Source organism: Esox lucius, chromosome 19 (genome assembly GCF_011004845.1).
Source record: "Esox lucius isolate fEsoLuc1 chromosome 19, fEsoLuc1.pri, whole genome shotgun sequence".
Classification (NCBI taxonomy): domain Eukaryota; kingdom Metazoa; phylum Chordata; class Actinopteri; order Esociformes; family Esocidae; genus Esox; species Esox lucius.
In genome coordinates this window covers 22,666,467-22,682,500 of record NC_047587.1, presented here as the reverse complement: position 1 = coordinate 22,682,500, position 16,034 = coordinate 22,666,467, and the positions used below count along the sequence as shown (strand labels likewise).

The window sequence follows — 16,034 nt, the reverse complement described above, 5'->3', positions numbered from 1 at the left end:
ATAACAGGGCGGTCTGGATAGGTGGTTCAAAGAGGAAGAAGGCTGCCACTCACCGGCCGGTCACGGCGAAGCAGAGCTTACACATGGCGTGCAGGACGGCGGTGGCCTGCTGGAGGAAGGCGGACATCTTGGGGCACTCGTCCACCGGGCCTTGGACTGACAGGAAGCAGCTGTACAGCTTGTCAATTAGACCCATGTTCACCACGTAGCTGTGACAGGGACACAAGAATTCACAGGAAGAGAACCAATGACACAAGAATTCACAGGAAGAGAACCAATGACACAAGAATTCACAGGAAGAGAACCAATGACACAAGAATTCACAGGAAGAGAACCAATGACACAAGAACTCACAGGAAGAGAACCAATGACACAAGAACTCACAGGAAGAGAACCAATGACACAAGAACTCACAGGAAGAGAACCAATGACACAAGAACTCACAGGAAGAGAACCAATGACACAAGAACTCACAGGAAGAGAACCAATGACACAAGAACTCACAGGAAGAGAACCAATGACACAAGAACTCACAGGAAGAGAACCAATGACACAAGAACTCACAGGAAGAGAACCAATGACACAAGAACTCACAGGAAGAGAACCAATGACACAAGAACTCACAGGAAGAGAACCAATGACACAAGAACTCACAGGAAGAGAACCAATGACACAAGAACTCACAGGAAGAGAACCAATGACACAAGAACTCACAGGAAGAGAATCAATGACACAACAATTCACAGGAAGAGAACCAATGACACAACAATTCACAGGAAGAGAACCAATGACACAACAATTCACAGGAAGAGAACCAATGACACAACAATTCACACATAAGGTTGAGTGCATGTGTTAACCCCCCCCCCCATATGAAGGCCTTCACATTCAGTGTGAAGCAGCCTAAACAAGGTGGGAAATCCAACCCCGGCTGGCTTTCGGCGGGGCTCATTCATGTGACGGCCCCTCAAGCGAGGCAGCGGAAATAAGTCTGAAACATTTTCAACTGAATTCTCACACACAGGCATGAGTTGTGTACATAGGCAATCTTTCCCGTTTCAAGCTATTTTCTAATAACTGGACTGCAACTCCCATCCAGAAGTTGTAAAAGCTATGTATTCATGTCAGTCATCAGTCAACGCCATTACACCCAAAATTTACTTGAACCTCAAACAGATGATGGCAGATATTCCACCCATATGTCTTAATGGGTTTAAGCCCATTAAGACATGAAGAACACAAGAACATTTATATTTTTAAGGCATATGCAGCAGGTTGATGATGATATCACTAATATGATATGCTGTATCAGACGGTTCAAATAACATTTACAGTTCATGAGAAAACAGTCATGGTATTTTCTATAATAGAATAATATATAATTATGCGGCACATTAAAATGGGCAAAAGTGTCAGATTAAGGATGTTTTTACACAAGTAGCCAAGTTGAGGGCGTGGCCACTATGGAAGGTCATTGTGTGAAGCGCTTATTTATCATTCTAATTTTGTTGTTACCACTTTTCTCTACAGCCCACCTCATTGCAACAAACAATTTTCCAAACTGCTTCTCCAACGAGGAAGACGTGCATCCTTGGGAATGATGGGCACACTCACTCTACCTCAGTGAGCCTGGCGGGACCCAGAGTCGCCTGGAGAAGTTAGAGTGTGAACGTTCCTGGGAAATAACTGGGCCTTCAACTTAATGATTAAGGTTAATGTTTATTTCCTGGTCATCGGTGACTGTGACCCTGTGTGTGAAAGCAGTAGATGCTTGAGAGACACAAACTCCTTGCACTTGGAGGAGAATTCTGCAACTCTCCGCTGGCCGTCTGAAAATTCCTTGAGCCTAACTCACCGGCAGCACCGCTGAAATGTGATATCTCACCTAAGCCCTCCCTGTTATTACTGTGATATCTCCAATTTGTCAATGACAGGTCTCATGATCATGCTCCCTCTGCTCTGTCAGCCACAAATCAGTGGTAACAGCATCATTAGAGGCCGGCTGTGCCCCCCTGTGCAAGCCCAGAGCTAGGCCCCTGACAGTCTGCTGACCTGTAGTTACCTCACAGCCCAGGTATGCACCTCCCACCCTCCTTCCACACAGACAGACAGGGAGGCTCAGCTGTCAATCACAAGACCTCCCAGATGTAACACACCACTCAGTCAAGAATCAGGAAGCCTGCCACTGTTCTCAAATACAGGCATCTATTAGTTAACCGCTATGGGTCTTTTTACTCCCTTGTCTTGGCAGATAACCTAGTGGGTAGAACGGAAGAAAGTTCAATGGTTTGAATAGCTGAGGCTACGCTGTGAAAAATCTGTTAGTCTGCCCTTGAGCAAGGCTCTTAACCTTAATTGCTCCCATCGGTAAACTCCACAATAGGTCATCTGACACTTGAACCACGGCCCCTTGTTATTAAATCATCCTCCTCCACAGCTCCACTAGACCTGAAAAGAGCTTTCCACACACAATTGTTCACAATGCTAGGCCCTACGTCCTTCAAAAAGCAGTTCAGTATTCAACCTTCCCCCTTTTGCTCAACTGATAAGCTACGTGCAGCTGTATATTTATGACACTGCTATAAGACAAATGCTATACAAAGCCTGGTGACTGAAGTAATGACAAATGAAGCAGTAGTAAGGGGAATGCTGATGTTCTCTTGTGATCTACAGTTCACCATGATGGTGTTGCAAAAGTAGCCATCTTTTTAATCTTATTTCCTCCCTACATCATTCGAGGCAGTTGAGGTAAATCTTCCATTGCTCTGTGTGGATTACTAGTCTGACGTCAGCATTTTTCTCAGGCTCTCCCCTGTCTCCAGGGTTACGACTGGGTCATTGTATGAGTGTTGGGCCCTGTGCAGCTGCTCCAGTCAGATGAATCATGGCTGTGGGAGGGATGGTGGGAAGACTCCAGTCTTCCTGAAGCTCTGGGCCTGCCTTTCCTCACCATCCCACAGTACCCAGACAGACAGAGCCCACAGCCCCAGCTACTCAAAGGCCACTTTCAGGAGATGTTGCAAACTTCCAGGAGTATTTTTTTGTTCATGTTGCCCAAAGGAAAAAGAAAAACTAACTAAAAAATACATATTACTTTGGGAATTTTGATGTACAATGTATGAAGAAAGAAACATTTGGACAGATGCCAAGGGACAACTTATCTCAGGACCACTCCAAGCCTCTGGTAAGAAAGAAAATAATCTGACAATACAAGGCTATTTCTGGCTAACTAACATGTCTATTTGTTGGATCCCCAAATAAAAACAGAGAAAAGGGACGAGTAAGAGGTAAAAGCAGTACAAAGCTGATGAGAGAAGGGCTTTCACCTGATGAGATCCTGGGCACGTGTGTTGAAGGGCTCCATGGGGGTGCTCTTGCTCTTGCCGTCTGGGGACAGGATACGAGGCACTTCTCCAAGGTCTCCCTCAGGGTCAAGGGGACGGAGGAATCTCAGGACAGCAGCAGTGGTCTGCAGCAGGCCGGTAGTCAGTCCCTCAAACACCTGCTTGTTCACACCACGACCAAAAATGGACTTGTCTTCATCTGGGACAAAAAGCTGAGGGAGAACAAGAGTGGTGAGTTCCGCGAACCTCCCCGTGTCGGGCAGTAACAGCAGCTATACGTGTTCTCTTCATCAGGCCTGTATCCCGGAGCCATGGCTGTACTGTCAGCCTGTGGAGTCCTCTACTTACCCGGAGAGTCACAGTACTCACAAACAGTCGAGTTCATCAAAAGACCGGGCCAATGAAACCCAACCTACTTTCGATAAAATAAAGACACAAGGAAGTACTCCCTTCTACTGCTTCCTAGCAAAGGCGGTTTTTACAGGTTGGATTGTTGATAAGGCATTAGTTAAACCAACCACACACTATTTAATTCTGAATAAAGTGTGGGCTATACACTAATGGTTAACACAGTGGGACTTGATTACTGTGGCCATGCCAGAATGTTACTACTGCCATACGAGAGGCCTCAGAGGTATTCCCTCCCTGGTAACAAGGCAAGGCAACCGGATACTGATGACTTGAGAAAACCACTGAACCAGAGCCATGTACGGGAGGGTTGTCTTCACCATTATTCCGTGGTACTGAAAAAGGGGAGCGCAAACACGGTTTCAGAAGTTCCGGTCACATTTCCTAAGTGGCAAAGATAATCCCAGCCTTGTAACAAATGTAAAAAAAAAACTAAAAGAATCACACCTCTGGGGACGGCAAAGAGAAAATGCAGCAGTCTAAAGAACATTTCCACTGGGCTTCCTCAGATATTAGAGAGTGGTAACAAAGACACCATGTTAAGATTACTAAATGTATATAAACTTACATTAGAAAATAGTATGGTTTTACATTGCAATTCTTGGATCAGGGGAACAGTCCAGAATAAACTGTCTCGGGAGTAGTTCAAGTGAACAATTGTCAGAATTAATTACGTTAGATTATGACAACCTCTTTCTGTATAAAGGGTTTTATTTACATTATACCTGAGCAACTGAAATAAATTTAACCTGGCAATGACTTTTAGTGGGCTGGTTTAGTCTAACATATGAGCATGGTCTCAAAGGTGATGTTCTGGACTTTTCTGACCGGTTATAAATAGGTCTCTATGATCTCTCAGGGACTGACATAACCAGAGGAAAACCACAGATGCACCAGCAAACTTCAAAGTTGCACCTTAATTAACATGTTTTCTGTCATTTTAACCCTAATTAGGTGAAAGCTTGTACTGACCCTGCTCTGGCTGAACTAAATGCTCCCCATAGAAATATGGGCTGTTGACATAATTCTGAACTTTTTTTAATGTTAGGTTTTGTAAACTGTTTCTCCCAAGAGCACAAGTATAGGAATACAGTTTTTATGAACAAAGCTATATACAGTGGGAGTATAAAGACCAAAGGCATTCTGGTGACAGGAGCCAAGAGAAAATGACCCCATGGAGATAAGGGTGCCATTTTGAAGTGTGTGTGTGCGCAGAAGATGTTAAGATGTAGATATAAGGAGAAGGTCAGGTAAAACATCTGAAAACATACAGTGGGGAGAACAAGGCCTATTTGATACATTGCCGATTTTGCAGGTTTTCCTACTTACAAAGCATGTAGAAGTCTGTAATTTTTATCATAAGTACACTTCAACTGTGAGAGACGGAATCTAAAACAAAAATCCAGAAAATCACGTTGTATGATATGAAAATAATGAATTTGCATTTTATTGCATGACATAAGTATTTGATCACCTACTAACCAATAAGAATTCCGTCTCTCACAGACCTGTTAGTTTTTCTTTAAGAAGCCCTCCTGTTCTCCACTCATTAACTGTATTAACTGCACCTGTTTGAACTCGTTAATTGTATAAAAGACACCTGTCCACACACACAATCAAACCGACTCCAACCTCTCCACAATGGCCAAGACCAGAGAGCTGTGTAAGGACATCAGGGATACAAATGTAGACCTGCACAAGGCTGGGATGGGCTACAGGACAATAGGCAAGCAGCTTGGTGAGAAGGCAACTGTTGGCGCAATTATTAGAAAATGGAAGAAGTTCAAGATGACGGTCAATCTCCCTCGGTCTGGGGCTCCATGCAAGATCTCACCTCGTGGAGTATCAATGATCATGAGGAAGGTGAGGGATCAGCCCAGAACTACACGGCAGGACCTGGTCAATGACCTGAAGAGAGCTGGGACCACAGTCTCAAAGAAAACCATTAGGTGGAAACATCATTCTTTGGGGATGCTTTTCTGCAAAGGGGACAGGACGACTGCACCGTATTGAGGGGAGGATGGATGGGGCCATGTATCGCGAGATCTTGGCCAACAACCTCCTTCCCTCAGTAAGAGCATTGAAGATTGGTCGTGGCTGGGTCTTCCAGCATGACAACGACCCGAAACACACAGCCAGGGCAACTAAGGAGTGGCTCCGTAAGAAGCATCTCAAGGTCCTGGAGTGGCCTAGCCAGGCTCCAGACCTGAACCCAATAGAAAATCTTTGGAGGGAGCTGAAAGTCTGTATTGCCCAGCGACAGCCCTGAAACCTGAATGATCTGAAGAAAGTCTGTATGGAGGAGTGGGCCAAAATCCCTGCTGCAGTGAGTGCAAACCTGGTCAAGAACTACAGGAAACGTATGATCTCTGTAATTGCAAACAAAGGTTTCTGTACCAAATATTAAGGTTTCTGTACCAAATATTAAGTAAATTAGTTAATTAAAAATCATACAACGTGATTATCAGGATTTTTGTTTTAGATTCTGTCACTCACAGTTGAAGAGTACCTATGATAAAAATTACAGACTTCTACATGCTTTGTAAGTGGGAAAACCTGCAAAATCGGCAGTGTATCAAATACTTGTTCTCCCCACTGTAATTTATACTAATGGTTAGGGCAGCATGCTGACAGCGTTAGTAAATCCACCAACATTCTCCACAAATCTAATTAAAGAAGGACAAGCACAGACAGCGGGACTCGCAACCCCCACCCAGATCCAAACAAACATACACACACACACACACACACACACACACACACACACACACACACACACACACACACACACACACACACACACACACACACACACACACACACACACACACACACACACACACACACACACACACACACACACACACACACTTTTACATGGTCTATTCATGAGCACCATCTTTGTGAGTATCCAACAGGTCTAGAAAACGTTGCATTTTGCTGTTCAACATGTCAGTCGTCAGAGCAGCTGTGGGGATATGTTTTATTTAAACTCAAGCATACAGGTTAACCTCCCCCTCCATGCCCTCAGGAAATATGACTGCTGTGGATTGGAACTCAGGGCTGGAGAAGGAAGCCCCAGTAGAGTTCATGCATGTAGCAAAGCTCACGTCTGTGCCTTGTCCTGTCTGTAGCGTGTGCAGCCGCCTCCGTTAGATGTTTGGCTGATGTTTACAGTCTCTGAGAGAGTGCTGAAGGATACGGGCTGACTTGTAACCCAGCCACCATTCTGCCTGGCTGGTCTCTCATTCCCTAAGCCCAGAAGTATCTGTGTGACTGAGGTTGAAGCAGTGACAAGCCCGGTGTTTGAACTGTAAGCGCGTGTCTCTCTCTCTCTCTGTCTTTTATTAACACGGTGCCAGGAAGGAACAAACGGCGGTGAGGTGGTCCGTTTTTTTTAAAGGAGAATTTACAGAGACAGATACATTGGGTGGGATACATTCTAACAGCTTGGTCCTTGGGAAATCAAACCACAGTTCAGAGCATGCCATGTGACATAACTATAAGCACCAGACAAAGTTCATCGAACAAAATATATACACTGCTGGAGAGAACATCTATTGAATGCAACATTATTTTTGAAATACTGGCAATAATTGGAGATGGTTCTGGACGGCGCTGTGACTTACTGTAAGCTGATGCAACAGCAGATCCATGAGGAAGGCTATCTTGTTGCTGAAGAGAACGTATGAGCAGTTGAGGTGGCAGTGAGAGCACGCCAGATAGTAGGTGTTCACAGCAGCACACAGGGACCTGGGTGGAGAGAGAGAACGACCAGCCCAGGGAGAACAACATTAATCACCTGTCGCAAGTCAAACAAAACCATTCAGCGGAGAGCACTGTGCTTTATGCCGAGCATTCGAAGCAAAGCCGCTGTTACAGTGTCGGAGTTTGGCCGCGTGCATTGACACGGCAACCTGGAGTCACCACTCCGCCTGTTTAGAGGTTCCTTAAGGTACAGTTGTATCTATGGAAGGTTTGTACAGCACTGAGTAAGAGGGGGAAACACAACATCCAGTGTTTACAGTGAGACCCCGTTGCTACGAGTGAGCTTGTTGGCCCCAGGCGGACAGTAATAAGACCGGTTTTCAGTATGACCAGAGGAGCTGCTGGGTACAATCTGCAAGACAGCATCTAAGGCAGTCCAATCTAAAGTATGCTCTTGCAGTGTTTCCTCTGCAGTGTTTCCCCTGTGCAGATAAGGCCGCTCCTCTCAGCAGCTCCTTAGCTCAGAGCCTCCGGGGCTGGGTTTACGGCCAGGCTGAGCTGAGCAGAGAGTCAATGAGCGGAGCATGCCTCTGTATTACGTCTGCTTTAAACAAGCCCCAGAGAAGATGAATGCCAAAGATAACTGACCAATCATTCTGCTCCTACTGCTGCTCCCACTTGCCCTTCTTTCATCAGTTAATATTTTCTGACAACTGTATATTTTAGCCAATAGCAGAGTGGCATGTCCTATCTGCTCTGAGGAAGAATGGAATCTGTCTTTCCTATTCTAAAGTAGGCCATGTTTATTTCAACTGGTAAACATTTTGATATCTACTGAAACCTTAACATCTGCAACGTATTTCCACTCTAACCTTGTTGGCATATAGAGAGAACATTGCAGAGACTGATGCAGGCCTAGGTGAACAGGCCTGTCAATAACTTCCTTGTGACCAAAATGTTCTGCTTGCTTCCTGTGACAGTGGGCAGGTCGGAAATTTGTTCCATATCATTCTTGACATTGCAGTATAATGCCGACAGAAATGTGGTAATAATGTGACAATAACTATGTGAGTAATGGGAATGTTTCCAAACAGGCAAGCTAGGCACTATGTAGGTAAAATCTGACTGTATCATATACCATGTGTATGGGCTTTACAGCTAAATAAAATGTTTGAAACATTTCCTCACTGAGAAAACGCATATTAACAGACTCTCCTTAATCCATCACTCCTTAATCTGTAGAGGACAAAGAAAATACAATTCCACATTCTATAGTAACGTGAAAGCCACAACCAACTGTGCTGTCTGGACTGCCATCAGTACTGGTGGGTGAATTTCCAAAAAGACTGCCCAAATGGGATAAAATGCTAGTTTTAATACTGAACATAGAGATGAAATGGGCTGTGGTCATTTTCATGGCTGACTCAGTAAGAAGAAAGGCTGCTTTGGGTGATGATTCCACCAGATACTGTGATGGAATGTCCTTATTGAATACAACAACACAATAGGAGGGTGTCAGATGACCTGGGGCAGGTAAAATGATCCCGTTACCACCCTGACATTCTCCTACATGACACGTTTAGCAATGATGACAAGTGAGAAAGCATGAGAGCAGACATAAACCCATACTAAATGGAGGGTGAAGGAGAAAATGACAAACAGGATAAGACAATATTTAGAACATTTATTTTAAATATTAGCTAGGCGACAAATCACCTTGGCCCATATTACCTTAGTCTGATCCATCCACACAGAATGTTATTAGTCACAAAAAGACTGGGGGACAGACCAGTCCCCAAGTTGCTGCCACGGTTAACCAGAAGATTAAAGGGCACATGCCTAATTTCTTTACTCTAATCTTATTAGCAAGAAAACCAGCTGTCGCCTGATTCCATTCTATACAACCATATGTGAAAGAAACTAAGATGGATCTAAACAAAGAAATTGCTGTATGATGTTAGAAGAAAATCCTTAATGTTAGAAGAAAATGCTAATATCAAGGATGTTGCAGATTCATTCATGTACAATTTCTTGTATATTAATATCAATCCGTTATATTCATTGTTTCAGTCTAGGATTCTATTCCATATCTGGAGTCATGAACTTCCCACTGACGTCTCCCAATCGACTCTGAGGACTGCTCCGGTAATGAGCATGGAATCGCTTTGTAACACGGCTAATTAGGCATGGCTTAAGCACTCTTTGAACAAATTGCAAGACTGTCAGAGGCATGTTAGAGTAATTCCCTTACAGCGGCTCATACAATGAGCCATCTCAGTGATCGGCCTTTAACTCCCTCCCACCTAATTGAGCTTGATTAGCATGGCACCTGATATCATCCCATCTCCTGGAACCTCGGTTGTCGTGCTCCCATGACGACAGCCCGTGTCAACATTTTGAGGAGCCATTTAGTAAAGTGCTAGATAGTGTTGAGTTACTGGTGAAGTATGTAGGCAGAGTTGACCCACGTGTGCCAGTCCTTCCACCATAACAGCCAGCATTCCTCCACCTATGCATCTCTGGGCCTCAGTGACAGTGTGCCACCCCTTCTGCCAGACCAGCACCACAAGCCAGACTACATTAAGCGGGAGACACAACAGGCACATTGTTAATCTGGGAATAATGAAGCCTTATCTTGTAGACACAGGATTAGGTTCCACTGCTTCTATATACTGGCTAGTTGTATGGGGAGACTGGGGGAAAAGGCAGAGAGACAAAGATAGGGGGAGGAAGAAGCCTGAAGAGATGTAGATAATTAACAGCATAATCTGCTCACCTACCCTAAACTGCGTAACTTCAGTCGGCTAGCCGGTCACAGCCCAGCAGACCACCCTCCTGTTCGGACGCGGCCGGGGACAGGAAGTTCTGTACACAGCCAGATAGAGCCTAGAGACATGGCTTACCCTGGGACAGACCCCAGGAACAGACCTAGAATATGAAGCCACAAGGGATCTGCTTGGGTGGCCAACAGGCTTGTACATGACAGGGCTGGGGGACTGGAAGTGTCACTGACCTCTGGGGTTGAATTAAATCTCTTACGTTTAAACCATACCAAAATCCATAGAGTATCCCAGGGGCTGATAGACAGATGGCTGGGAAAAACTAGGGCAAAGGTCATGATTTGTATTTTCTTAGTGACATATGAACAAAACAGAAACAACATAATCGTTCAAGGTGCTGGGAAACTACCAAGTTTACTTCCCTGACAGGTAGATATTTCAATTTTCCAGAGTCTAGGTCTTCATTTCTTTCAAAGGTAATAGGACATCGACCATGAAAGTGTCTTTATACTTTTTGTCACTGGGTTATCAGGCACGAGATTGTTCCAACTGAACCCCAAGCTCACATTTCCCAATGTCTCTGTGCTATTCCTATGGGCCCAGTCAAGTCTGACCATGGCAATGTTGCAGAAATCTGACCAACTTCCAGATCAGGTTGAATCACCGCTTTTCAAAAGGGAAAATGTGTGTTCAGGGAAAGAAAACAAATCCTAAGCCAAAATACAAGGTGAGGAACAAATCCATTTTACGGTGCTGTCAAACAATCCCTTCATTCACGGCTACCTAAATGACATTTAATTTGATTCTGCTGTTGATCTCTCCGATACCCTGAGGGCTTCCAAGATGTCCATTCTGCCGGTTGTGCCACATTGGCTGGGTACGAACTGAGAGAAATCTGATGAGCCGTCACGCATCTCACACACAGGCACGCTCACACACTCATACCCTATAACAACATCCTGAAATGAATCCTCAGGTAGAAGCTTTGATTTCCCAGGATACCCTGGGCCATGTGACACGGGCGGTAAACTACAGCGGCGTTTTGAGGTGTAGAGTCCTAGGACAGCAGTGTTACTGCACCGTTGAGAAGGACACTATGAGCTGATCCATTTTCACTAGTGTACTGTAGGGCCCCCGTTCCACCTGACATCACTGAGGAAACGGACAGCAATATTGAATTGGATCCTCAAATGCTCTCTCCCTAACACCAAAGGAACAAATAACATCCTAGGTGGGAAATGTAGGTGTTTTTTTGTATGACATACTTATTTTTAACCACGTCACCAAGCAAAATATTTAGGTGCATATGCAGTAAAATGGGTGCAATGTGAAGTCTGTTAAAGATGCTACTCTTAAGTTTATACGACTGCCTCTACAGCCCAACAGATAGGTTAGTTCAGTCTAATATGCTGGCTTTTCCTCTCTGAATTAATTTCCAGCAGCCCTAGAGGGGCCCATATGCTGACAGGCTCTGGGACTGAGCCCAGATATCACAGGAACGATCTCTCCACTCCCCACTGACCCCTACTGGGACAAAAGGAACATGCCCCATGAACAGTCTGCTAGCTGACACAAGGTTGGAACGTTTGAAGAATGCATCCACATTCACTTGACGTAATTACACATCTGAGAATTACTGGATGTAGAAATGTTGCTTTCATCTTTCATTTTGGCAGTCATTTCTTGAAAGAGGATGTCAGATACATTTTCAAAACAGGACCAAAAAGACCTTGGCAAATAAACACCTCCAGATTGGGCCCAAACCTTTTTTTATGGTGATGCTGAAGATAAGTGTCTTCATAGACAGAGAGGGGAGCTGTGGTGCTGTGGTTATTTAGCTCAGCTTCTTTTAGACAGCCTGGCCCCCTTCACCTCCAGGGAGCACAACACACTCTCAATTCACACACAGAGTAGGGCTCACAGTCACAAAGCACTCATCAATATAGATCATTGTGGACCTACTGCTGGAAAAGAGAGTTAACTATTCATCAAATGACCTTTTACCTTGAAATTTGAATGTCAATTTTAATATAAATGTGATGAAGCATATGAGGTACCCAGCCAATTTCTTTTTAAAAGAAATTGCATTTTGCTCTAGATGCAGAACAATTAAGGAGACGTCACATGACCACTTGGATAATGGATGTCTGACATCTTCAGTATTTTCTAAATACTGTGTGATATTGATGTTAACAGGAGTCGTGGCTTTGCTAGTCTAGACATGGAGCCAGCGGCCACAGGGTTACACAGGGACTAGCAGAGAAATTAGCTCATTAATGTAATGGTACAAAGATGGGAGGGGCCTCCCAAGGGGGCAATATTGCCAGAGCATGTCCAACTCTGCTGTGGACTTTTTTGTAAATCACTCAGCTTATCTGAGAGGAGGCGATCAATACAGCAGCATTACTGTAAACAGATAATGTAGCGAGTGCTGGGGTTAGCGTCTGTCTCACAAACAGACCATTACGCCATCCGCCATCGAGATGAGCAACAGCGATTAGTGGAAAGACAGGCCATGTCGTTGTGTTGGATCTCATCACTATCTCTTAATATTCCCTCGGCGGAACTTGACCTGACTTCCCCATTACAGGTTATAGTATGTGGGACGGAGCAACACGCGGAACCATGTGCAGGACTACTGTGAGGGCTGGCCGTAAGGGAGGGGCTGGGTGTGTCTGAGGGAGTGGCTGCGTGTGTCTGAGGGAGGGGCCGGGTGTGTCTGAGGCAGTGGCTGGATTGATGTCATCTGGAGATGTTTCACAGGTTCAGGCCAAAGATCAAAGCTCTTTCTCTCAGGGATCCAAGCTCTTTCTCTCAGGGATCCAACAACCTCAGGCCTGAGAATGAACTGCATCTGATTCAGGTAGTGCTCCAGCTCAGTGCTCCGATTGTTTCAGGTCAGCATAGATTCAATTGCAGGCAGTAATACAGAAAAGTCCATGTTTAGAAGTGATGATTGGACACACTGTGCAAGAAGGAATGCAATTCATGTATTATTGAACATTAGAACAGACACCGCTTTAAAGAAACAAAAGATACCCTGAGCCTCTGTTCAAGTCCAGATCTAATCGTTTGTGGTTCACCTCAATTTGTAAACTATACGCTTATCACCCTTGTAGCAGTCAAGCTAAAACGATCTACACTTGTCCGGTTGCAGTCCCAACTAGTCTCAGACATAAAAGACAGCATAAAAGCCCTGTAGTTTGAACGATATGTGAACAAGAGGATTATAGAACCAGGATTTAAGAGTTTTCATTTCAATTGAAAATGTAATGACATGATCAAAAACATTTTTGTTTTTTATTTTAACTCAGAAAAAGATCAGACAGTAAACAGATTTAAACACACCCTACTGGTATCATTATCATGGTCTTATCATGAATTATTATTGGTTGACATCAAGTGGAAAACCTACATACTAAAAACTGGAAGAAAGTATTGAGATTTTTATTGGTTATATTTGAACATTCCTAATATTGAGCTGCCCCTTCATACTATACTAGACATGTCCTCAGATACAGAGTATTTACAGAAGCTCTGGAGAAGTTCCTCTCAACATGCTCAGACAAGATAGCAATTGAGTCATAAAGGAAGGTTACTGGGAGGACATTCTATTATCACTACATGGCACACTTCAGTTTTTGACTGGACAAGCAGCGCTGCCGAAGATGAACCAAGAGCTTTTGATCTACTTTGACTCCTTTTCCATTTCCTTCCTTATAATCTAGTGTCTCCCTCAAAGCACAGCAACAGCAGTGTGTGTGGTGTCCCACACCAAAATACTTCTAGCAGCAACTCTGTAGAGTGAAAAACATTCTCCTAGAATTTAAGTTAATCAAATTCCTCACAATACTAAAGTCTCCTTAACATTTTCCAGGATTAGTGATTAAGGAAGTAAAGAGTAAATAAATCAATAAACACAAGGCTTGCACATAAAAGCATTATAAATATAAGTAGTGTTTGTCCATTAGTGAAGGTTTTGCTAACCGTAAATGCTAATGAGTAGAGGAGAGATGCCATTCCAGTCCATTAGACTCTAATGATTAGAGAACCCTAGTGTTGTGATAACAGCGGTCTAATCTACTGGCAGCTCCTAACTCCAGACCCCCAAAACAAAACCACAACATTGCTTCTCTGATGAATTAGACACATGGCCTTTCTGTATATCAACAAAAAAAAGAATAAGCACAAATAGATTACCAAAATGTAATCACTTTCCCCATCTATAAAAGATGTACTTATTATAAATGATCTGCATTGAAAGAAGTTAAAGGGCTGATAGGCCTTTAAACAGAGAAATAAAAGTCTGGCCTGAGGTTAGCTCACTTAAACACCAACTGTAAACAGAGGAGAGCTGTCAAGTAGGTCAGGGAGAGGATCTTCAGCGCCTCTCCACAACAGCTGACTGGGCTCAGGGGTTTTTAGGCCAGGTCAGACGGCGGACACTGCTGGCTCATGGCTCAGGACACAACAGTTGCTGTCCTACGTCCCGATTCTCAGCATGGAAGACAAACCTGTCCAGGGCTGTGGCTCTTTGGCTACTTGAGTTGCTTCAATCCAGTCTCAACACGGTGTGTGTGTGTGTGTGAGATGTCTGGAGGATCAAGAATTCATTACATATTGCAAAAATACACATTTTCCATTCCAAGGATTAATAAATGGTGTCCATGTCATGCCAATTATATGGGCTTCAGTACTGACAAAAGGCTGTCTTCTAAAAAAGCACATGTTTAGTTAAAAAGTATAAATGTTGACACTATAAGTCTGTTTTATAGTGGATGCAAAAGTCTTGTTTATCTACAGGAGACCTAAAGATACTGATGACAAGTTTACACATGTCAAATGCCATTTACCAATATATATATTTTTTAAAACCTATTCAAATCCATTTTCTACAACCGGTCTTATCTCGCTATTAAACATGCACTTGGAGAGTGATACGTTTATACTTTGAATAATGGAGTTATGTTAGATTTTACTAGTTGAAAAGGTAGGGGTTTCTAAGTTTTATGACTTTACAGTCATATCTTCAAAGGTAAGTGTGTTCCACTAGCCCGGATTGAGAAGAGTTTTGACAGGGCTGAACAGGAGCTGCCATTCCATATGGGTGGGACAGCTAAGCAACCAGAGGTGGCAGAACAAAGAGCTTTATGAGGGATTTAGAGTTTGATCATTGCCTGAAAGTAGAAACAGGCAGTTCCCCTCGCTTCACAGTAGGCAAGAACACTGGCCTTGTAATGGAGCCTCCAAATATCCTTGCTGGGAAGAGTTAAGGCCTTTACGTCCATTTCTTTCTTACCTTGACTCTCTTACCCCACAGTGATATACCCACATTCATAAGTGCTTTTAAAAACAACTGTACTATCCAGCTGTCTTAGAAAGATACATGAGGATTGTCAAACATATTCTATTGGTGCAGCATTTTTCTCATCCACCTTGAGAAGTCCCTATTATACACAGTACAACCTGTTGCTGGAAGTAATTCAAGGCAACCTTTGACCATAGACCACTGTCATTCCAGCACCCGATCATCTTAAATCTGTATCTTAAATGCTCCCCACCTCTCCGTATGTAAACGTTGTATAGATTTGGTGTATTCAAAACTAGCAGCACCAATATACCAAATAAAATGCTCAGTATGTGTACATTTGTATACAAAATAATTACATTTAATTGCTGTTTTGGGGGCTTTCACACATTATCCATTATTGCAAATGAATTGCCCCCCCAAAAACTAAAATTCAGAGTTTTATATTGCAATTTTATACTTTGATGTGCCATCAAAAGTCAACAT

The 16,034-nt window shown here is 43.6% G+C and overlaps 1 protein-coding gene across 4 annotated transcripts in view; it reads right to left on the bottom strand.

The window, feature by feature from the left end:
- scaper (S-phase cyclin A-associated protein in the ER) overlaps nucleotides 1-16,034 on the bottom strand; it is an 89,652-nt gene that overhangs the window by 16,006 nt on the left and 57,612 nt on the right. For all 4 annotated transcript variants that reach the window (XM_010896540.4, XM_020040367.3, XM_010896541.4 and 1 more), the window contains 3 exons: nucleotides 7,382-7,505; nucleotides 3,327-3,556; nucleotides 54-209 (listed from right to left, as the gene is read on the bottom strand). In XM_010896540.4, the coding sequence (XP_010894842.2) occupies nucleotides 54-209; nucleotides 3,327-3,556; nucleotides 7,382-7,505 (510 nt within the window). The remainder of the gene's footprint in view (nucleotides 1-53; nucleotides 210-3,326; nucleotides 3,557-7,381; nucleotides 7,506-16,034) is intronic.